Below are 21,880 nucleotides of genomic sequence, written 5' to 3'. Positions count from 1 at the left end.
ACATGTCAGCCCATGTGCTACAGAAATGATGTGCAAGAGAACTGGCAATGCCTCCAATGAAGTTGCTTAAGTATCAGTTCTGAAAGATTCCAAGGAGAGGAAAGAGGGTAAGATAGTTCCATTGCATAAAGGTGGCTCTATAACAGAAGTAGCAAATTACAGACCAATCAGTATATCAAAAATGCTGGATAAGGTAATGGAGAATTCAGGAATGGATGGATAGACTGGAATATGATACTCTATGTGGGTAGCAAGGTTTGTAGGAAAGGTCTGCCTTAGTAATTCACTCACATTTTATAATGGTGATAAAAGAACTGAATACAGAAAATGGCTATACCATGATAATGATGGCCTTGTAAAATTATTTGACAGAACATTACCTGGAAAACTATTACATAAGTTGCAGCAAATGGGAACTGATGTGAAGTTAGGCATGGACAGGGGTGGCTGAGAGATAGACACCAGAGAATAGTATAGGGTAAAGTGGAATCTAGGAGAATGAGGATGATGAGTGAAGTGCCTCAAGGCTATGAACTGTGTAATTTGTATATTAATGATATAGGGAATGATTGAAATGGGGATATTAAATTATTTGCTGATAACAAAACTGGTGAGGACAATAGTTGATAAAGGTGATGTATATATCCTGCAGGATGATTAGATAAACTGACAGTGTGGACAAAGGATAATGATTATCAATTTAATGCTGCAAAATGTAAGGTTACACACATCAGGATGAAAAGATTACATACTTTGTATTACACTGAAGACACTGGACTGCAAGGAAATGATGAGATTAGGGATTTGGGAGTAACTTTGGCAAAAAATTAAACTTCAGACGACATTATCATTATTATGTGACACCTCCAGGGAGTCCATAGACTCATCGAGGGAGGGCACCTACTCTACAACTCTCTATCTCCACCACTCACAACCCACCAACTACAGTGAACCGCAACTACACCAACATCACCATCATCATCTACACCAATGCCATCTACTGGCCGTAATTTCACAATCACAAACATCCATGCCCATGGCGGGATTTGAACTCTTAGCCTTTTGGCTGGAGAGTGGATAAGCTAACCACTCGGCCAACCAGGCCAACATATTACAAAAGCTGGCAGAATAGATAAATTGAAGAACACAACAACAAGTAGAGACAGGGAAGTTACCACTCTTTATAAGGTTATGATAAGACCAAATCTTGACTATTGAGCACAAATTTGTTCACTCAAGTGACTGGAATGCTCCCTATGAGATAGACTGAAGGTGTATGCATTGACAGGCAGAAAAGAGGGGACAACAGAAACCTCTAAGTTACTAAAGGCGTTCTATAAGATTTTGGGATATGATGAGTAGAGATAGAAAACTAAAAGAACAAAGAGAACTTTCACTCCTGAAAGTTATGTAAGAGTTTGGTTGGTAAAGATGTGAGGACTTGATTTTTTTTGCTTGAAGGGAGTGGTGAATGACTAGAATACATTGCCAATGATACTTGTGAGTGCCTAATGGTGAATTTAAGGAGAAATACGATAGGTATTGTCAGGCCTGTTTCTACATTTTGCGGGACCCTGTGTGAAATGGAAAAGCGGGGCCCCTGAAAGTTACTAACATTTATGGAAATTTTAAATGGAAGAATATCTTGTTAATTAATTAATTAAATCAAATATGAAAAATATTTATGCACATATATAAACAAGTATGCTCTTTAGCATCAATTTAAGTAAAGGGAAAAAAATTAGTTAAAAAATAAATGTGTTTGTATGTACATGATATATTATTTTATTATGTAAGTACATATTATCATATAAATATGCCAGAACAATGACTTATTTAATAATATAAATAATAATATAAAAATATGAAAAAAATATCCATTTTTACTATAAAGAATGAAATATATGTATAACAACTTATAAGATTTATGCGCTTATCCTAACGCTACTTATCCTAATGATAACCTAATGCGCTTATCAATAAAATCATTTATAACGCTATCAAAATTCAACTTTTTTGCAATTTCATGATCTATAGATATTATTGCCAGGGACGACAAACGTTCCTGAGACATAGAAAATCACAAATAGGTTTTTATTAATTTTAATTTGGAATATGACCTTTCTGCTGATGTCACTGTAACTGGATTCAATAATATTTTAAATGTCGTAGTAATATTTGGATAAATATCGACAAATTATTTGCAATTATGAATTTTAAAATATTAATGGGTGCATCTTCTGGAACAATATTTCTAAAAATAATTAATTCATTGTAAAATTCAGATTCATCAATACCTGTATTTAATTTTTGATACAGCTGTTTGCAGTAAAATTTTAATTCATTTTCTGTCATTTTTCTTATTAATTTCATATCATAAAGAAATCCAAATGATTTTTGATGAATTTCATACAATTCAAATCTTTTTTTGACAGATTGTAGAGCAGTATCTAAAATTACAAAAAATAAATTTATCCTAAAATTATCTTTTTTATCATCTATGTGTGATTCATCAGGAGTTTCATAATCAAAAAATACTTTTCTTTGACATACTCGACTTTCTTTAAATTTAATTTCTATTTCTAATAGATCCGACAGTTCTTTAGCAATCTCAAAACAGCTATCTAATCCTGATATTTTCTGCTCTTCAAAGTACTGCACTAACTCTTTAATATGCTTAGTTGCTACGTCTATGGGAATTTTTGCATTTTGTAATACTTTACTTACTAAATTAACTTTTGACAAAAGCTCATACCAAATTACAAGGCTTAGTATAAACTCAAATGAATCTATTTGTTCATATATTGAAACCACTTCTACTTTCATAGTATTATCTAATGCAGTATTAAATAATTCTTTTAGAAATTCTGGAATTTGAAAACGTACAGCTCTAACTGATTCTATTCTACATTCCCAACTTCTATCACATAACAATTTTGGAGTTAATTGTTTAACAAATTTCTTTAATATGTCCCAACGGGAAGTTGAGGCAGCAAACAATGTATATATATTTTGTATAACATTAAAAAAATTTATTGCTATAATTGATGATTTTGCGATATCCCCTAAAATCAAATTTAAATTATGACAGGCACAAGGAGTATAAAATGCCTTTTCGTTTTCATTTAAAATGTAAGCACGGACTCCCTTATATACTCCTTTCATATTCGCTCCGTTATCATACCCTTGCCCTCTACAATCTGACCTTTTAAGATTTAATTTATTCAAAAGTGATTTTATATTTTCATATATACCTTTACCAGTAGTGTCATTAGTTGTTAAAAACGTCAAAAAGTGTTCACGAATTTCAATATCTGCTTCAAATATATGTAAAAATCAAAAAATTATAGAAATTTCCTCCTGATGACTAACATCAGAAGTACAATCGAGAATTATTGAATAGTACTTTGCCTGTTGTCATATTTACAATATTTTGTTGAATTCTGGTTCCCATATCAACAATTAATTCACTTTGCACTATGGGTGATAGATACAAATTTTGTTTCTTACCCATAATTTTTTTTTTTCTGAACATCGCATTAAATGATCTTTTAAAAGTGGATCAAATCTATGATTCCAAAAAAATTACCATTATGGACTGTGTACAAAGTATCAAAATTACCTCTAAAAGCTAAATTATGTTTGGATAAATAAAGAATTGTCAAAAAAATATCAAAATTACCTCTAAAAGCTAAATTATGTTTGGATAAATAAAGAATTGCTGCTACTATTCATCTTAAAACATTTCTTAACCGTTCTGCTTCAAATTTTATGACATTTTGATTTGCCTGATCAACTGTATTGTGATTTTTTAAATTACATTCCATTTGTGGCCATGAATACATGCATTTCACGTACACTGGATTTCGTTCGTGCCACTTTAATCTTTCACTTACATGTCGCCAGTCAAAAAAGCCATTATTAGATAAAAAATTATCATCAGAAGAAAATAATTTGCAACAAAAACAAAAAATAGAGTTGGAAGAGTTTGAATATACAAGCCATTTCTGTTTTGCTTCTCTCTGTTTGCAATTGTCCTAACATAGTGAGCTGTGGAAAAACACCTCTTGTTGTCTCTTTTGGAAAATCATTTTCAGTCGGAGGAGACGGTGGACCACGTTGTACAATTTGTGTTAGTGTTGCATTGTTCAAAATTTTGGGCCATGTTGCTGGATCATCAATAGTAAATAGTTCACCTTCCTCTGGTGTCTCAGTTTTAGGATCTCAATACTCATTGTTTGACCAAATGCGTCATGTTCTCCGCTTCCTTTGAGTATTTCAGAACTCTCATTATTAATTAATGTTGAAGCCAAAGAACTGTTTGTAGTTATTTCAGAACTCCCGTTATCAACTGATATATCTGAACAAATATATGAGTTCAACTTCATAAATTTAAACAGTGAATTTCTTTGGCGTTCCTCAGCCGCTTCTTTTTCTTGTTTTCGCTTTCGCTTTTCATGCCCACTTGGGTATTTTCTTCCATAATAATCTCTCTCATGACTAGTCATACTCTAGAATTAAATACGATAGATTTAATTAGAAAATAAGTTAATAAATTAAAACAAAATTACTTACCTGATAAATAAAATATATCTAAAATAGATAATATCAGAAAATAAATAAATCTAATATAGATTGAAAACTGCCGTTGAAGAAAAATTCTATGTCGGATAACCTAAAACCAGTTTACAAAATATATTTTTAAGATGTTTTGCACGTAATGTCAGATAAAAAATTGCCATGACAGTACGTGTATATACTTACTTGTTCATGAAATCATAAACTAAAATCAAAAAAACTCCTTAAAATTATTAAAAACACCTGTTTTAAAATGCACTTTTCCCTATTTAACACTATGTTGTACGATATTGTTATACATATATCTTAGAGTACAGTAGTTTCAAATGCTACCGCTACGATCTTATTTCGCTTACTATAACAACAATACAGTAGTTGGTTGTAAAATTATACACATATATTTTTCTATATAATAATATTTTTTATATAATAATTACAATATTAATTTATATAATAATTTTTAAAAAAATTAATTGATTTTCTTTTTTCAATTTTTTGAGGTTTGCGGGGCTCTGTGCCACTGCACAGTTCGCACACCCATGAATACGGCCTTGGCTTTTGTGTGAATGGTTAGTGTGGGTCTCCTGTGCAATGACTCTTTTAACTCCACAGAGATACCCACATAATAATAATAATTAAACAAATATTTGTCCTTGTATTGCTCTTGTCTCATTTCTAAGACTAAGGGAACTAAGACTTTTTAAAGTAAATAATTATTACATTGAAAAGAAAAAAACTACTTGTGATAGAAATCTTAGATGAAGTAAGAAATTGGGCATTACTCACAAATAACTTTTTTTTTCTAATAGCAAAACTAAGACTTAATATTGAAGAATCCTAAAGGAATAAAAAAGGAAAAATTTAAACAAAATGGTGAGGAGTGAAGGAGGCACCGAAAGGGAAAAGAGTTTATGAACGACATCCTTAAGGAAAGTGGTATCAAACCCAGGTATCAAATTGCACATATTAAACTCAGTTTTTCATACAGATGATGATGTTATACTCCTAAATGAATCCAGTATTTCTTCAGTATTCTTTAAATAAATGGAATTTTTGCTGTAACAAATTTGGCATGAATATCAGCAATACAAAGATTATAAAAATAGGTAGGAATATTGAAAACAACAGGTGCTTCCTCAATGGAGAATCTATAAATGTAAAATATTTCAGCTATTTAGGCATAATGTTTAGGGAAGATGGCAATTAAAGCTGGTATGTTGGGCAGTCAATTGAATTAATTTACATAGAATAAGAGAGAAATGAGTCAAATCATTAAACTAGCAGTATTCAAGAGAATGCTAAAATCAATTTCACCTTATGACTGAGAGATGAGTTAGAAATAAAACAATTCAACAAAGATTAGAGATCACAGATATAAGAGTTATGAAAATGACAAATATTTGCAGAATATTCTAAAATAAACATTTCAGATAACTGAAAACATCACAAGAACTTCAGTGAGCAGATAGAACAAATGGCAAAATCATATAAAAGATGAAAATGTTAGATGGAATTGTCACTATCAGTGTCCAAGAATGCATAAGAACAGACCTGAGAAGTAGTCACTTAAACAGAAGGGAAGAGGAAGGCTTGAAAAACAGAAGTTCGATGGAAAAACTCTCAAAGAAAACCACATCTACTGATGCAATATAAGATCAAAATATAAGCTCTGAAGATACCAGAGTCTAACAAATAGCAGGCTAATATGGAGATAAATTGCTGATAACAAGTTCAATTCACATTGGATATCATGCAATGATATCCAATGTGAATCTGATTCATCCTTCATTTTGAGGTCTTATTTCAATGATATAAGAATATCAAATAAGTAAACATATTATTTGTAATCAGAATCCAGCTTACAAATGATGCAGAGGTGTAAACTTCTAGCATCTTACTGTAGAACAAGCAGTGGGCAAAATGTTTTGCTATGACCCTACTGATGAAATTAAAGATTTAAACAAAAATAATAATCTCAGCAGAAAGGTTTTTTCAGAAAATTGCAACATTAATAATGCTCAATGAAAGGAAGTTCAAACAGAACAAATTATTTCTGATACATAATTTATAAAGTTTAAGAATATACATTAAAAAAAAAAAGTTTCATTTAAAATATTTACCTTTAAGTTTTGAGATACTTTCTTTAATCTACAGTAACAGTGGAAAAGGAAATGAACAATATTTTCCTCTGACCCTTCAATATTTGTATGGTAGTTTGAAGGAATTTCCTTTGGTACAGTATGATTTGCATAATCTTCTAACATAAGCCTTTCAAATAATAACTGAAAATAATCAGAACTTATATTAGTTACTATTTTAAACATGACATGCCCCTATAAAATGTTTTGTAACTTAAAACGAAATTTCAAGTTACATAAGATATACTATATATATTCATATATGAGGGTGGTCTGAAAAGTTCTCAGCCTAACAATGAAATACGAATTTAAAAAAATTCGTATTTCATTCGTATTTCAAGAGTTTTAGTTTTGGGAAGAGATAGAAGTCAGAGGGAGCCAAATTTGATGGAACTGACTTTGTCTTCTTTGGCGCTGAACAACCAGCTTCTGTCCACTGTTTTGACTGCTGTTTGGATTCTGGTGTATTATGGTGAATCCAAGTCTCATCCATAGTAATAAATCGATGCACAAAAATCAGTTTTATTCTTGTTAAAACGCTCCAAGCACTGTTCAGAGATTTTCATGCGAGTCCGTTTTTGATCTGCTGTGAGCAAGCATGGCACCCATCTTGAGCAAAGGTTTTTCATTTGCAATTCTTCATACAAAATATATCCTACACGTTCTTTTGAAATGCATATAATCTCAGCAATATCACGCACTTTGGTTCGCCAGTCGTCCAATACCATATCTTGCACTTGATCAATGATTTCTGGTGTTGTTACACTTTTTGGACGACCTTCACGTGGATCATCTTCAAGGCTGGTATGGCCAAGTTTAAACTCAGCAGCCCATTTCTTAATTGTCGAAAATGAAGGAGAAGAGTGCCCATAAACTTTTATGAACTTTGAATAAATTTCTTTTGGTGCTAAACCTTCTTTCACAAAGAATTTTATAACCACACAATACTCAATTTTATCCATTTCAAGAGATACAGACAACACTTTTGCTTCGGACAGCTGTTTAAAACAAACTACTTGATAGAATGACTTGCAATTTCACATGAATGCTTATGACAGATGTACCAATTTAGAAAAAAAAAATCTTGCCGATAGTGTTGCCATCAATATTCGAGGCCGAGAACTTTTCAGACTATTCATGTATTCACAAAAGAAAGGAAGTTCAAACAGAACCAATTGTTTCTGATATATAATTTGTGGTTTAAGAATATACATTAAAAAAATTTTTTTTTTAAATAATACACATACACACATATACATACATAAGCAGAATGCAGATGAAAGTTTCCATATACCAGAAATATACCAGAAATGCTTTATTTTAAATATTTACCCTCTTTTTTAAGTTCTGGAACACTTTATTTAAACTAGAGTGGAAAAGGAAGTGAATGATATTTTCCTCTGACAATTCAATTGTAACCCTTAATAAGTCAGTATTACTGTTATTATTCAGACCATCATGGAGTAACAAGACTCATTATGGGAGACCCATCCTAAAGAACATAAATCTATCATATTATTCCTTAAATCCATTCACCGTTCATACTCCCACTACCGTATTAGGCAATGCATTCCAAGGTTCAAACCATGTTTCATGTAAAGAAGTCACTCCTCGCACTCTTGCTCACAATTTCCTTTCGCAACTTTCAGGAATGGTCTCTTATTCTACCATGCTTACTCCTCTTGTTCTTGCAAAAGAACTCCCCAGTGTCAACCCTGTAACTACTCAGTAAGGTATAGAATAACTTACCAAGCTCGATTTTACAAGGGTTTCAAATCAAAATATTGCTTAAATTAAAATGCAAAGTAATGTAAAATATAAATAAAAAATTAGTCGATTTAATGTTACCTGTGAAACTATTATGTTCAAAACAAAGCAGAAGGATTATTTTTTGTAATGAGTCAATGGACAAGTTGCCCATATTAAAGAACAAAAGAAACACCCTAAAGCAAAAGGTCACAAGCACTTACGAAAGTTGAAAATAACATTAAGAACAAAGACCTTGGAAAAAAGAGCACGAAAATGATGTCTGCACCTAAGGACAGGTGCAAAATTTATGGAGGAAAGGATATATAAGTGACGTAAGGAGATGATGCTCGCTCATCCGCCAGGGATTCACCCATCCTCCAGGGTTAACTCATTGATGAGGGTTCGCCAAGGTTCACCGGAGTTCCTAAGCATTCCGTAGTGCAGAAGTATCATGTTTTTCCGCGACCACTAGCACCTGTGGCCAGGAACCGATAAAAAATCTCGAAAGTGGAGTCCAGGTCTCCCCCAGGAATTTCTTCGAAAGAAAAGCTTCCAGTTGCAGACTACAGAGGAAGATAAAGGGAAAGATATTGCTCATTATTCGAATCAAGCCACCATTAAAGATGAAATGAATTGCCATGAAGTTCAAGTAAGAACAAGAAGCATCCTGATCAAGACAAATATGAATTATCCTAACGGAACTTTTTCTTAATACAATGACTGTTTGTAAGAGAAGATTTGTGAGTAGCTGTAAAATATTGATATTCTTGTGTTAGGGATAGGTGCGACTGTCTGAAGGTATGGAATAAGTGTTTGTCTTAATTATGTATGATTACTGTGTTATATAATAGAGTAGTGTATAGTAATGTAATGTATAGTAGTGTATGATTTATGATAGTGTGTGAAATTCAGATCTTAGTAAGCTAGGAAGGATAGCTTTATCTAATTACCGTATTTTTCGATAGATAACGTGCAACCCCAACATTTTCATTGCTCCTTTTGATGTATAGATAACGCCATGCGCCAACTAGCAGTAGAGTTAGGAAGTACAGACAAAGTACAGAGGAATTCTTTAAAAGCACATGCATTGCTTTGAAACCATTCAAAGACCATTTGTAGGCTAAGTGGGAAGACTAGATGATAAATGGCATCCATGAATATAACAAAACAGGGCAGATGAAAAGAATGTCATATAAAGATATAGTTACATGGATTGTAGAAAGTTGGACTGCTGTAAGTGAAAACTGTGTTAGAAATGGTTTCATTAAAGCACAAGGGAATGCAGTGGTGTCCGGTGACAATGATTATGAAGCTGAAGAAATACCAAACAAAATTTTTAACACAATTGATTCTTTCAATATTGAGTCTGATGAAGAATTTTTTGGATTTGAATAGTATAGTGTTCAACAAATATTAAGTAATACTTCTACCTTAGTTTTGTTATTACATTTGATTTACCTCTCATACCTTTCTAATGTATACCACACATGTTCATTTTTGATGAATTTAGACTTTTTTGTATAGATAATGCGCGCGTTATCTATAGAAAAATACGGTACTTATCTAACATGTACTTACAACGTTTTGTTAAAATAACAATTTGTTAAACAACACGATGATCTGATTCTTGCCAAGACTAGCCAAAGTATGGAGTAAGGTAATTAGAATTTTCTGCTTAAGTTGTGGGTCCCTCATCATCATCATCATCATCAAATTCCTGCCATGTACCCTCAAGGGGTGTACAGGATATGATAGTAGTACATGAAAAAAATTACATCATTATTAATTTCCTATCTACAATTTTCCTCCAAATCAGTCTGTTACTTGTCAGGAATCCAACATTATCAGATCTTATATTTTTATCGTCTACGGCACATTGTACCTTATCAGTCCACCTATATCTTGGTCTTCCTCTGGGTCGTTTTCCTGCCAACCTGGAAGAGAATATTTGTTATGCTAATCTTTCTTCGCCCATTCTGTTTAAGTGACCATACCACCTGAGATTAGCTCTGCTAATGCATTCCTGGATGCTGACAGTGTCAAGTTCTTTCCTAATATCCTCGTTTTTAATATGATACTGCCATTGATGCCATCTGTTCACACCTATAATCTTTCTCAGGACTCTCATATCTGCGGTCTCTAGTCTTTGGTCAAGTGTTTTACTTCTGACCCAACTCTCAGATCCATAAGTTAAAACTGGTTTGAACACTGTCTTGTATACAGCTAATTTAGTGTTCCGACTAATTTCTCTCTTATTCCATATGAATTTATTCAATTGACTTCCCACCATACCAGCTTTGCTGATTCTGTTGTCTATTTCTATATTTAATTTACCATCTTCAGTAAAAATCGTGCCTAAATAGCTGAAATGTTTTACTTGTTCCACAGGTTCTCCATTCACAACACAGTTGACATTTTCAATGATTCTGCCTATTTTCATTGTCTTTGTCTTTTTATTGCTGACCTTCATACCATATCTATTACAACAGCTATTCAATTTAGTCAGAGAATCTTGCAGACTTGTAGCGGATTTATCTAGAAGTACAACATCATCCGCATAAAGCAAAGAGCTGACATTAACATCTCCAATTTTGATATCATGTTTAATACCACTTTCCTTCATAATGTGATCCATATAGATAATGAACAACAGAGGGGATAATGTACATCCTTGTCTCACACCAGATTTAACATTAAACCATCTTCCTGTACTTCCTTCAATTCTAACTGCTGACTTACAACTCAAATAAAGACTAAGTATTGCTTGATATAATGCCCCATTGACACCATATAACTGCAGCGTATTAAATAGCTTCTCTCTTGGCACCTTGTCATATGCCTTTTCCAGATCGACAAAACTTAAATACTTTGTTACAGATCTTTGTTATATTCCCATGCTTTCTCGACTATTTGTCGTAAAGTGAAGATCTGATCCTGACAGCCTCTATTTGGCCTGAATCCAGCTTGTTCTTCACCAAGCTTTTCTTCCACAATTCTTCTCAACCGTTTCTCAAGTATACTTGCATAGATCTTGTGAGTCCCTCTATTGCCATTAATTCACCAATTCAATCCCTAACTCTTGGAAATTAGAACTGGCTGGTGCAGTCGAAAAACAAAAATAAATTTGCCAGACTGAAGAGTTTAAGGGACTGAATAAGTCACATGCATATGGCTGACAGCAACTGAATCTAAAGTTGGTCATATTTGCGATTAGGGATTAAAGGCAAAACAGAAAAAGGGGGGAACATAAATTCAGCATAGGTGAAATAAAGAACATAAGGAAAAGAACTTAATTCTATGTAGCACATATGGTAGAAAATATATTAAGATAAATTTTACAAATGACAAAGATTAGCCATTAAATAAATAGATTTAACACCATGAGCCATGTGATATCTAAAGCCCGTGTGAACTTTATAACTTCTACGTATCATGTGGCACCATTCAAATGTCTCTGTAAAATAAAAAAAAAAAAAAAAAAATGGCAGTATATGGCTTTCCCTCAACAACTGTTATGTTACTTTATTATAAAAGACAATTAGATTACTGAAACAAGAGCATCTCTTAACAAATCCAAGCTGAACTTCACAGATAAACATCACCTTAATCTGCTCGATGCTGTATATGATTTGTCACTAATTTCTTCAAAGTCTTAACAACTATAAAAGAAATGCAAACTAGTCCATAATTTAGCATGTCCCATTCTACCCAACTCTTATTGAGCGGCACTATCTTAATCCTTCCACCTGGGCACCTTTCCCATAGCCAGACTCTCTCACTGAAGAACCAAATCCCTGAAGAACCTTAGCACATTCTCTTAAAACACATTCCATCCAGAGTACACAGTATTTGTAACATGCTCTCCTCTTGCACTTACAAACCTTGAATTCTCATCCCTCTAGTATTAAAACCTACTTCTCCAGGATGAAATACTCCAATAAAGTGATTATTAAACAACTTTGATATGTCCTCTACAATCACTCTACTCCCATCTTTGTCTAACAATGTCACTCTTCCATAATCATTCCTCCTCCTACTGGACACAATGAAAGAATTCCTTTTGGATTTTCCTTGGATCTATTTGATATTGTTTGTCAATCCACTTTACACCAAATCATGTTCTCTTTTTCACTTGAAGTATATAATTTTCCACTGCTCATACATCTCGCCCTTCCAATTGCTCCATCCATTGAACTATCAAAAGCTGATTTCTAAGATTATGATAATCACCTGCCTTATAATTCCATGTAAACTAACTACCTTCTCCTTGATATGCCTTCATGTCTATTCAACTTCCAAGTCAAAATCAAATGGTCACTCTCTCCAACTGAGGGAAGCGATGTCATCTTAGTTACAATCAGATCCTCTAATGATGAAATGTTATGACAAAATCCCAAACTCTAGAACCTCATGTTCCTGCTACTGTGTGTTGCCTAAAACATCTGTTGCTCAGGAATTTCAAACATTCCATTCCCTTACTGCAGTTTCCTCTTCCTAATTTATACTGCTGCAGTTAAATCCATAATAATCATTATTTTGCACTTGCCAAATTAATTATCATTATTATTCATTTTAATATTTTTCGATTAATATTTAGATAATAGTAGTAACAAGTAATAAAATATCCCATTTCAAAAATACCAAATAAATGTATTCACTAAGTAAAAATAACTTATAAACGTGTATGATAATAGTGATACATTCATTAAAAATGTTTAACAGAAAATAAACAGGGTACCCCTATATGTTTTCTGTCAAACATTTGACACATCATCAAGAATGATGACATCATGAGGGTTGATGTTGTCGTGACATTCTATTTTCATGTTGTGTTCTAATCTGCCATCTTGTTTCAATTCACTCTTATTAATAAAACAACTAATTGCAAATTGATCACCGATCCAAAAGTAGGGAAATTTATAATTATACTGCGCCACCCTATTTTTAGATTAGTCTATATAAAACAGTAGGATCAATTCTTAATTAAGTTAGCAGTCTTCTCATTTAGGCCGAATTATTTACTATTCTAGTTGGGGCACCCGCAAGATTTGAATTTTTTATGAACGGTGCAATAAAAGAGAATTCAGGCAAACACAATATTTAGATTAACAAAATAAAACATTTATTATATGATATATAACAAATACAAGAATTCTACCTTTAAATGAAACAATACAAATAACTTAATACATCTTGCTAAGTCACTCATTCCAATTCAATGTTCTAAACTTTAACATACAATTCACAACTTCAAAATCACAAGCTTTCTTAACTCAAGTTAATAAAACAAAACTTCTCATTTGATCAGTCTGCACATATCTATCAGTTGTACTTAATGTTTAAATTCACAGCAGGCACTAATCAAGGTAGACAATATTCCAAGCAATCTTATTTCGGACCTTGAACTTCGAAGATACGTTATAGTTAATGTTAGAATAAACAAACATGTAAGACTACTCTTACCAGATACAATCTTCAATACATCAATTTATTGTGAGCACACTTATGAATTAACTTATTTAAGCTAGCAGAACACATTAAATAAAATTCTCCAACGCTTTAACTGAACTACTGTTAATCGTGCTTCACTACTCTAAACAACAGCAATAAGGCACTGATATTTTTCCTTGTTTACTTTTCTCCAACTAGTTAAATTCATTATAATTCTTCTCAGGGCAACATAGAATTAAGACGTAATCCTAGACTAACTGGAACTAATCAGAATTTCCCATTGAATGTCCAGTTCTTTATTTATCCGATTACGACATCAATTTTCCTCTACAACAACAGCTGATTTCACTTGCAGCTGAGTATATGATTCACTACGTTTTTGCTCACTTCTCAACACTATTCTCATGAATTTCTGCCCTAAAGAATTTATAATTTTCCTTCACTTCTTTGCTTGTATCCTACCTTCCTTCAGGCTCTGCAAAACTCTCTCCTTTTCTCTAATTAAAATTCCTATTGCCTTTCTTTCTCCTTTTGGTTCCAAGGTCACGCACTCTTCGACTCGTGCTTGTTTATTTCATGTGTCTCCATGACAACCAATGAACGCAAACATTTCGCTAATGTAATACAACGCTCTACTATTACATAAGTGATTACATAACGTTAAATTTTTACAAATAAGAATAAACAGAATATTTGAGCTACTTAATCAGCTTTTTCATTACGTATACAATTATTTATAATAACACTTTTCGTTACTTTATATATATATTTTAGTTATCATAAATTTCTACACATATTATTATTTAATAAATTAATAGTAGGTTAAGTTTAGAATAAATATTTAAGTAGTAATCCTTAATTAAGGAACAATAAATAATTTTTATACAAATCATGATTAATATATAATAAGCAATGTTAAATGTGAATGAAAAAAATAAATTACACAACATAGTTTCATTCACAATTTAACAGTACCCCTATATGTTTTCTGTCAAACATTTGACACATCATCAAGAATGATGACATCATGAGGGTTGATGAATCATGGGACAAATTAAAACCTGTCTTCATAGAAAAATGTACCAATACCTTGTGTCCTGATAGAGCAGTAAAAAGAAGTTTGGATAACTGACGAAATTCTTTCGTCATGGATCAACGCAGATCATATAAAAATCATAGTCCAACATAATATAAAGAGATTCAGAAAATTATGAAAAGCAAGATCAAAGAAGCAAAGAAATCTGGATAAATGAAAAATGTAAAGAAATAAAAATTCTACAGTTTCCTGTAGAATAGCAATTTTAATCTACACAAAAAACTGAAAGAGACCTCAAGTATATTTAAGTAAAAAACAACTATGTATCCCTCGAAACAAAAAAGGGAGAAATAACATCCGAAAAGGATGACAAAATACAAGAATGGGTGAAATATATAGAAGAACTCTTTACTGATAACAGACAGAACCCAGAAAATACTTATGAAAAGATAGAAGGTCCATGCATTCTAAGATCAAAAGTAGAATGTACACTGAACTCAGCTAAAAATGGTAAAGCCTTAGACCTGGATAGAATACCAGCAGAAATAGTAAAGTTATTAGAAGGTGACAACATTAATATATTAGTAAAGCTATTTAATAAGATCTACAATACAGGCATAATCCCTCAAGACTGGTTGCCTTCATCATGCTACCTAAAAAAGCAAATGCGAAAACTTGTAATGACTATAGAATGATCAGCCTAATGAGTCATGTTCTATAAATGTTTCTGAGAATAATTCAAAAATAAATATACAGAAAATGTGAAGACACCATCAGTGATACCCAATTCAGCTTTAGAAATGGTTTTGGAACAAGAGAGACTCTTTTCTGTTCTCAAATCTTATTCCAAAAATGTAATGACCAAAACAAGGAAGTATTCATTTGCTTCATCGACTTCGAGAAAGAATTTGACAAAATCCAACATGCTAAAATGATTGCACTATTAAAAAGAATTGGATTAGATGATAAAAACATCAGGATCATTGAAAACTTATATTGGAAGCAAAAGGCATCTGTTCAAGTCGATGACATTATTACAGACTCCATTAACATCAAACGAGGAGTAAGGCAAGGATGTGTGCTGTCACCTCTTCTTTTTAACATCAACTCAGAAGCCATATTTCAAAAAAATCTTAAAAGAAAGAAAGGAAGAGTTTAATGTAAATGATGAAATCATCAGTAACACCCGATATGCTGATGACACAGCTCTCCTGGCTGGCAATATTCAGGATCTTCAAAATCTTCTGGAACTAGTAATGAAGAGAGCGTAAAAATGGGATTAAAAATAAATATCACCAAAACTAAATTCATAAGCAAGAAATCTATTCTTAATTCAGCACTTTCTTTAAATGGGAAACGAATAGAAAGAATGGCAAAGTTTAAATATCTCGGATGCTGGTTAAATGAAGATTGCAATCCAGAAACGGAAATAAAAGTTAGAATTGTTTCGAATAGAAAAAGGAGGAGTTTAATGTAAATGGTGAAATCATCAGAAACATCCGATATGCTGATGACACAGCTCTCCTGGCTGACAATATTCAGGATCTTCAAAATCTTCTGGAACTAGTAATGAAGAGAGTGAAAAAATGGGATTTTTTATAAATATCACCAAAACTAAATTCATAAGCAAGAAACCAATTCTTAATTCAGCACTTTCTTTAAATGGGAAACAAATAGAAAGAGTGGCAAAGTTTAAATATCTCAGATGCTGGTTCAATTCTAACTTTATTTCCAGAAATGGAAATAAAAGTTAGAATTGAAATGGCAAGAAAAAAATTTTCTCTTGATGAAATCAATACTGTGTAACTGCATTTTAAATTTAGAGCTTAGAATATGTATGGTCTGTACTGCTATATGGCGCAGAAAATTAGACCTTGAAGACAACATCAATAAAAAGACTTGAAGCCTTTGAGATGTGGTTATACAAATGCATGTTAAAAATCCCATGGACAACAAAAATGTCCAATCAGGAAGTACTGGAAGAAATGGGGAAATCACGTGAACTTTTAGATACCATAAAAAGAAGGAAAACTTCATATCTTGGTCACCTACTTCGTAATGAAAAATATAAGATACTTCAATTGATTATAAAAGGGAAGATAAATGGAAGAAGAGGACAAGGAAGTTGAAGAAAATCTTGGCTGGCAGACATCAGACAGTGGACCTGGCATGATCTCTGAGAGACTGCTCAAAGTAGCTGAAGATCGCCCAAAATTTGCCAAGGTTGTCGCCGACCTCCGATAGGAGATGGCACTCAAAGAAGAAGATAATATAAATCTCCTTATCTATATTATAGGTAAGGAGATTTATGCAATATATATATATATATAAGTTTTTTTACCTTGGGAATAATGTATTAGGGTTACCAAGTAATTTTATAAACTTGGTTATTTTTACTCCTAATCCCAACCAAATAAGCAAACAGTTAAGTTTGCGCCTGAACGTGGTTCAAGTCTAAAGGTAGTGCAACACCAGGGCAACTCATTGTAAAGGTGGGTAAAGCTCTGATCACTATTCTTAGTATTTTCCATAATGTAAAGCATATCTCACTAAGAGATGAATACTGCAATACATTATGGGTAGGATCACTACCCAGACCAGTTTCAACCTTTGTTGAGGTCTCCTCAGTGAGTAGCTAGACCCAAAATACCAAGGTTTTAGTAACACAGAGCCTTATCAACTTTACCTATACAAGTTGCTACAAGGTGTTTTTATTTTGAATAAGAATCTCTGGAGGAGATATAGATGTAAATAAGTTTTTTTACTTTGGGAATAATGTATTATAGTTACCATGTAATTTTATAAACTTGGTTATTTTTACTCCTAATCAAACAGTTAAGTTTGCGCCTGAACGTAGTTCAAGTCTAAAGGTGGTGCAACACCAGGGCAACTCATTGTAAAGGTGGGTAAAGCTCTGATCACTATTCTTAGTATTTTCCATAATGTTTTCCATAATTTTACAATGAGTTGCCCTGGTATTGCACCACCTTTAGACTTGAACTACGTTCAGGCGCAAACTTAAATGTTTGATTAGGATTAAAATAACCAAGTTTATAAAATTACTTGGTAACCCTAATATATATATATATATATATATATACACACATATATATATATATGCAATTTAATATTGCTTCCTCTAGATGACCCTTCACTATCTCCAGTGGCGGCTGGTGACAATAGAAATATATATATATATGCAATTTAATATTGCTACCTCTAGATGACTCTTAACTATCTACAGTGGCGACTGGTGACAATAGAAACAGGTGGGGCCAGGGGCCAAAAACAATTTTTTTTTTATATTTATATAGTGGGTTCTATTATTCATTTATAGTTATTATTTCTATTACAATAATGTTTAATCAGAATCTACTGATGCATTGAGCTATTAATTTTTTAAAATTGTTAGGACGTAACATATATGGGCTCAACGTATTAATAACACGAAATCTCGAAAGATTTGCAGTTGCAGGCATATCTCAACGGACTAGCACAAAAAAAAAAAAAAAGCTAAACGGACTAGAGCAGTGAACCGCAAATCCAAAGATGCTGGTTCGACTCCAGCTGGCTGCCCTGCAAAATGTTTTCATTTTTCAAGTGTTAAAACAAAAAACTTATTATTTCTATTATTTATTTCATAAATCAATGTCGAAACTTCCGAGATTCAGAGAAATAACGAGAAACGTTTATCCAATAAACTATCGATTTTATTCATAGTTAAAATGTATTGTTTATGGACGTAATAAAAATTTAAACTTTAAAATAAATTATAACAAAAAACGACAACAATAATTAAACTTTAAAATAAATTATAACAAAAAACGACAACAATAATTAAACATACTAAAAACAATAAAACAGATCAACAACGAGAATAAATAATAAGACAATGAAAGAATTGCCCGCTATTTACGTACAAACGCAGTGACTAAACTGGCCCCAAGATAAGCGTTGCGCCCGGTGAACAAACACGATCGCTAGTGCACGTGCTTCACAATCAAAGAATCGCGCGCTATGTACGTACTAGAAAATACAGTGACTGGGCTAGACTAAACTAGCCCCAAGATAAACGTTGCGCTCAGTAAACAAACACGATTGCTAGTGCACTTGCCTCATACATGCCCTGTGCTCTGCACGTATAAAATAGGGCCAGCTGTGGCTGGCCCCAGAGACCGTACTAAGTCGCATTATACAATATTGCCACAAAATACTACAGTAATTTTTTTATTAAACAATAAAATGTGTTGGAAAAAAATCAAAAACTAATAATTACAAGAAACATATTTTTTAAAACTACAATTATTGGGCTAGTTATACAAATATAGGTGGGGCCCTGGCCCCTATAGACGAGCTGCCCCTGACTATCTCCCATGTACTACTAACATCCTTACCCTGCAGTGTGCCATGGCATAGATTTAAGCTTCTTCTTAAACTCGTCATAATCACCTGCTTCCACATATACTCCTTCTTGACAGAATATTCCTTGTGTTGTACAATCTCTCAAGTCAAGACCGCATGTCACTTTTACCAATCAGAGGCAATGCAGTCACAATAGTTATGGATAACTCTTCTGATCCTATGACCAAGTCCAATACTCTCAGACCCCTAGTCTCCTCCTTCGCATGCTGCCTTCGTAATTATTTCTTAGTAGATGTATAAATTTCATTTCCTCCTGCCATGTAATCTTTCTTCCTTCCCTCATAATAATCACTCGACCTGTACTCATTGTACTAATTTGATGATGCATGTCTTCCGGATCATCCACAGAACTCTCTGTCCTATAGCAACAACCAACTGTATATTTTGTCTTACTGGCCTTAATCTCACACTAGACTGCTCTAAATAAACAGCCACTCTCCCACCTATCTCCTATTTTTTTTGCAATTCATCTGCTATCATTAGCAATACCCCTCCCATGATCCTATCTTCTCTATCTTCCCTGAAAAAATTAAACCCTTCACATTCTATCCCTGTAACTACATCATCTGCCGTTAGCCAAATTTCACTAATGTCTATAATTTTTGGGCAGGTTGCACTAATCAACACCCAAAACTCCTTCCTCTTGTTCCTGATACTTCTGACATTAGTATATAGAAACTGCAGCATCCCTCTAGCTCCCACCCACCTTTACTTTCTGAATCGACTACCCTATTCAATATTTTTGCTTCAGAGACTAGAATCTGCACTTGATCATTCTCACACTCACTCACTCGCCTCATGTGTGCCTTCACATAAACTCGCCTGCTTCTGCCATAATTGCTTAAGTTTTCCCGAATTTGCTCTTCAGCATGCTCAGTGAACAATGCACTCTCTAGACATCTAATACCAAAACCATTCAGATGCAGTCCATCAGCATTGTACGATTCCTTTTTTCCATCAAACATAGACCACAATCCACAAACTCTACATCATTCCTTCTGCTGCACAAGCTACCTTCAGTTTTGCTTCTTCTAACAACTCCTTTAACATACTTCCTCATAAAATACTTCTCGCCTCTCAAATCATTTGTGCCAACCAAGATAATCATTTCCTCCAACTTACTTTTTTGCATCCAGATGGCATGATTAATATCGGGGATTTCTGCACCAGGGAAACACGATTTTGTCACTCTTTCATTAAGTATTCCCCTGATCACTGAGTCTTCATACATAATTTTCTCAATTTGTTTTTCTCTCTCTGTCTTTATTATTCCTTCAGATCATCTGCTTCCTTCTCTTTTGAGCCCTGCTATCTCTTGCCACTTCTGCAATTTTTTAGTTTTCAATTTTTTTTAAATTTTTAATTTCACGCTTTGTCCTGTGAAGGATAACATTCAAGTGCGCTATTTCTTTCTTAGTGTCCAATTTGTTTTTCTCTATTTTCACGGCTGCACGTTCGTTAATAATAACATCATTTTCTATCCTCTAGTCAATACTGTCCACTCTATTAACATTTGCTGCATTCTCGTCATCTAATATACACTCACTTTTGAAACAATTAATACACACTCTCTCACCAGTTTCAATTTCCTTCCACATATTCTTCAATTTTTGCAATAAATACATTTCACACAAACACACACTGCACTGCACAAAATCCTGCAAATTCAAATCACACAACAATGTGGTCATTGCCATCATTGCTCTACCTGCATTGGTACCATACTGACAATATCATATTTTAACAAAAACAGAAATACAAGTTTTAACTTGTATTTCTGCTATTGACTGTAAAACCCTATGACACAATAATTAGATCTAACACTCTTTGACTTCAAGTTCCTTCAGTCACATGATACTTAAGGAAGTTATCTTGCCACAGCTCAATAAATTCAGTGTTATTCTTTTTATGAGATTTCACTACCATCCAATTAATGTCAGGATAATTAAAGTCACCCATGGTTATTACTCATTTAGCACCTACCGTGTTTATTTGGTAATGCATTTCATCATCACCAACAACTGATCCACTAGGTCTCTAATAACAATGGACTATGTATTTGATTGTTAGACCCTATTTCACACCAGATGGCTTCAAACTTACTACCACATGGAAAATTGATACCAGCATTCCAACCAATAGCTTTCTTCCTAACTAGACTCAACAAACTCAGCCCCTTTGTTCCTAATACTTCTGAGTTACAAAAAAAAAAAAAAAAAGCATGGAGGTAACTTTGTGTATAGACACTAAGTTGCCTCTATGCTTTTTTGCACTCAATCCTGTAGTCTGCATGAACCAAATTTTCAGATCCCTGTTCATATCTAATAATTTGCTTATACAGGTATCTTGCACATGCTTAATAAGTCCAAACTTGTTCTTTTCTCAATCATTTCCATGATAATGTCCTATCTTTAACACAGTTGCATAACATGGTCACTCATACACACACATTTCTCACCACTCCTCCTATCATAATCTACTTTCCCTGACATGGGTCTCATTTCAT

The 21,880-nt window shown here is 33.1% G+C and overlaps 1 protein-coding gene across 6 annotated transcripts in view; it reads right to left on the bottom strand.

Moving 5' to 3' along the window:
- Ube4A (Ubiquitination factor E4A) overlaps nt 1-21,880 on the bottom strand; it is a 346,330-nt gene that overhangs the window by 280,011 nt on the left and 44,439 nt on the right. For 5 of the 6 annotated variants that reach the window (XM_090399157.1, XM_090399156.1, XM_090399154.1 and 2 more), the window contains exon 5: nt 6,699-6,860. In XM_090399157.1, the coding sequence (XP_090255283.1) occupies nt 6,699-6,860 (162 nt within the window). Of the gene's footprint in view, nt 1-6,698; nt 6,861-21,880 lie in introns of those variants that run through there. The other variant, XM_090399158.1, reaches the window with a different exon arrangement.

The sequence above is a fragment of the Typopeltis vanoorti genome, chromosome 10, assembly GCF_054136105.1.
Source record: "Typopeltis vanoorti isolate ZY-2024b chromosome 10, IOZ_Tvanoo_1.0, whole genome shotgun sequence".
In the NCBI taxonomy this organism is placed as follows: Eukaryota; Metazoa; Arthropoda; class Arachnida; order Uropygi; family Thelyphonidae; genus Typopeltis; species Typopeltis vanoorti.
The sequence above is the reverse complement of the archived record's forward strand: the minus strand, read 5'-3'. Positions and strand labels throughout refer to the sequence as shown.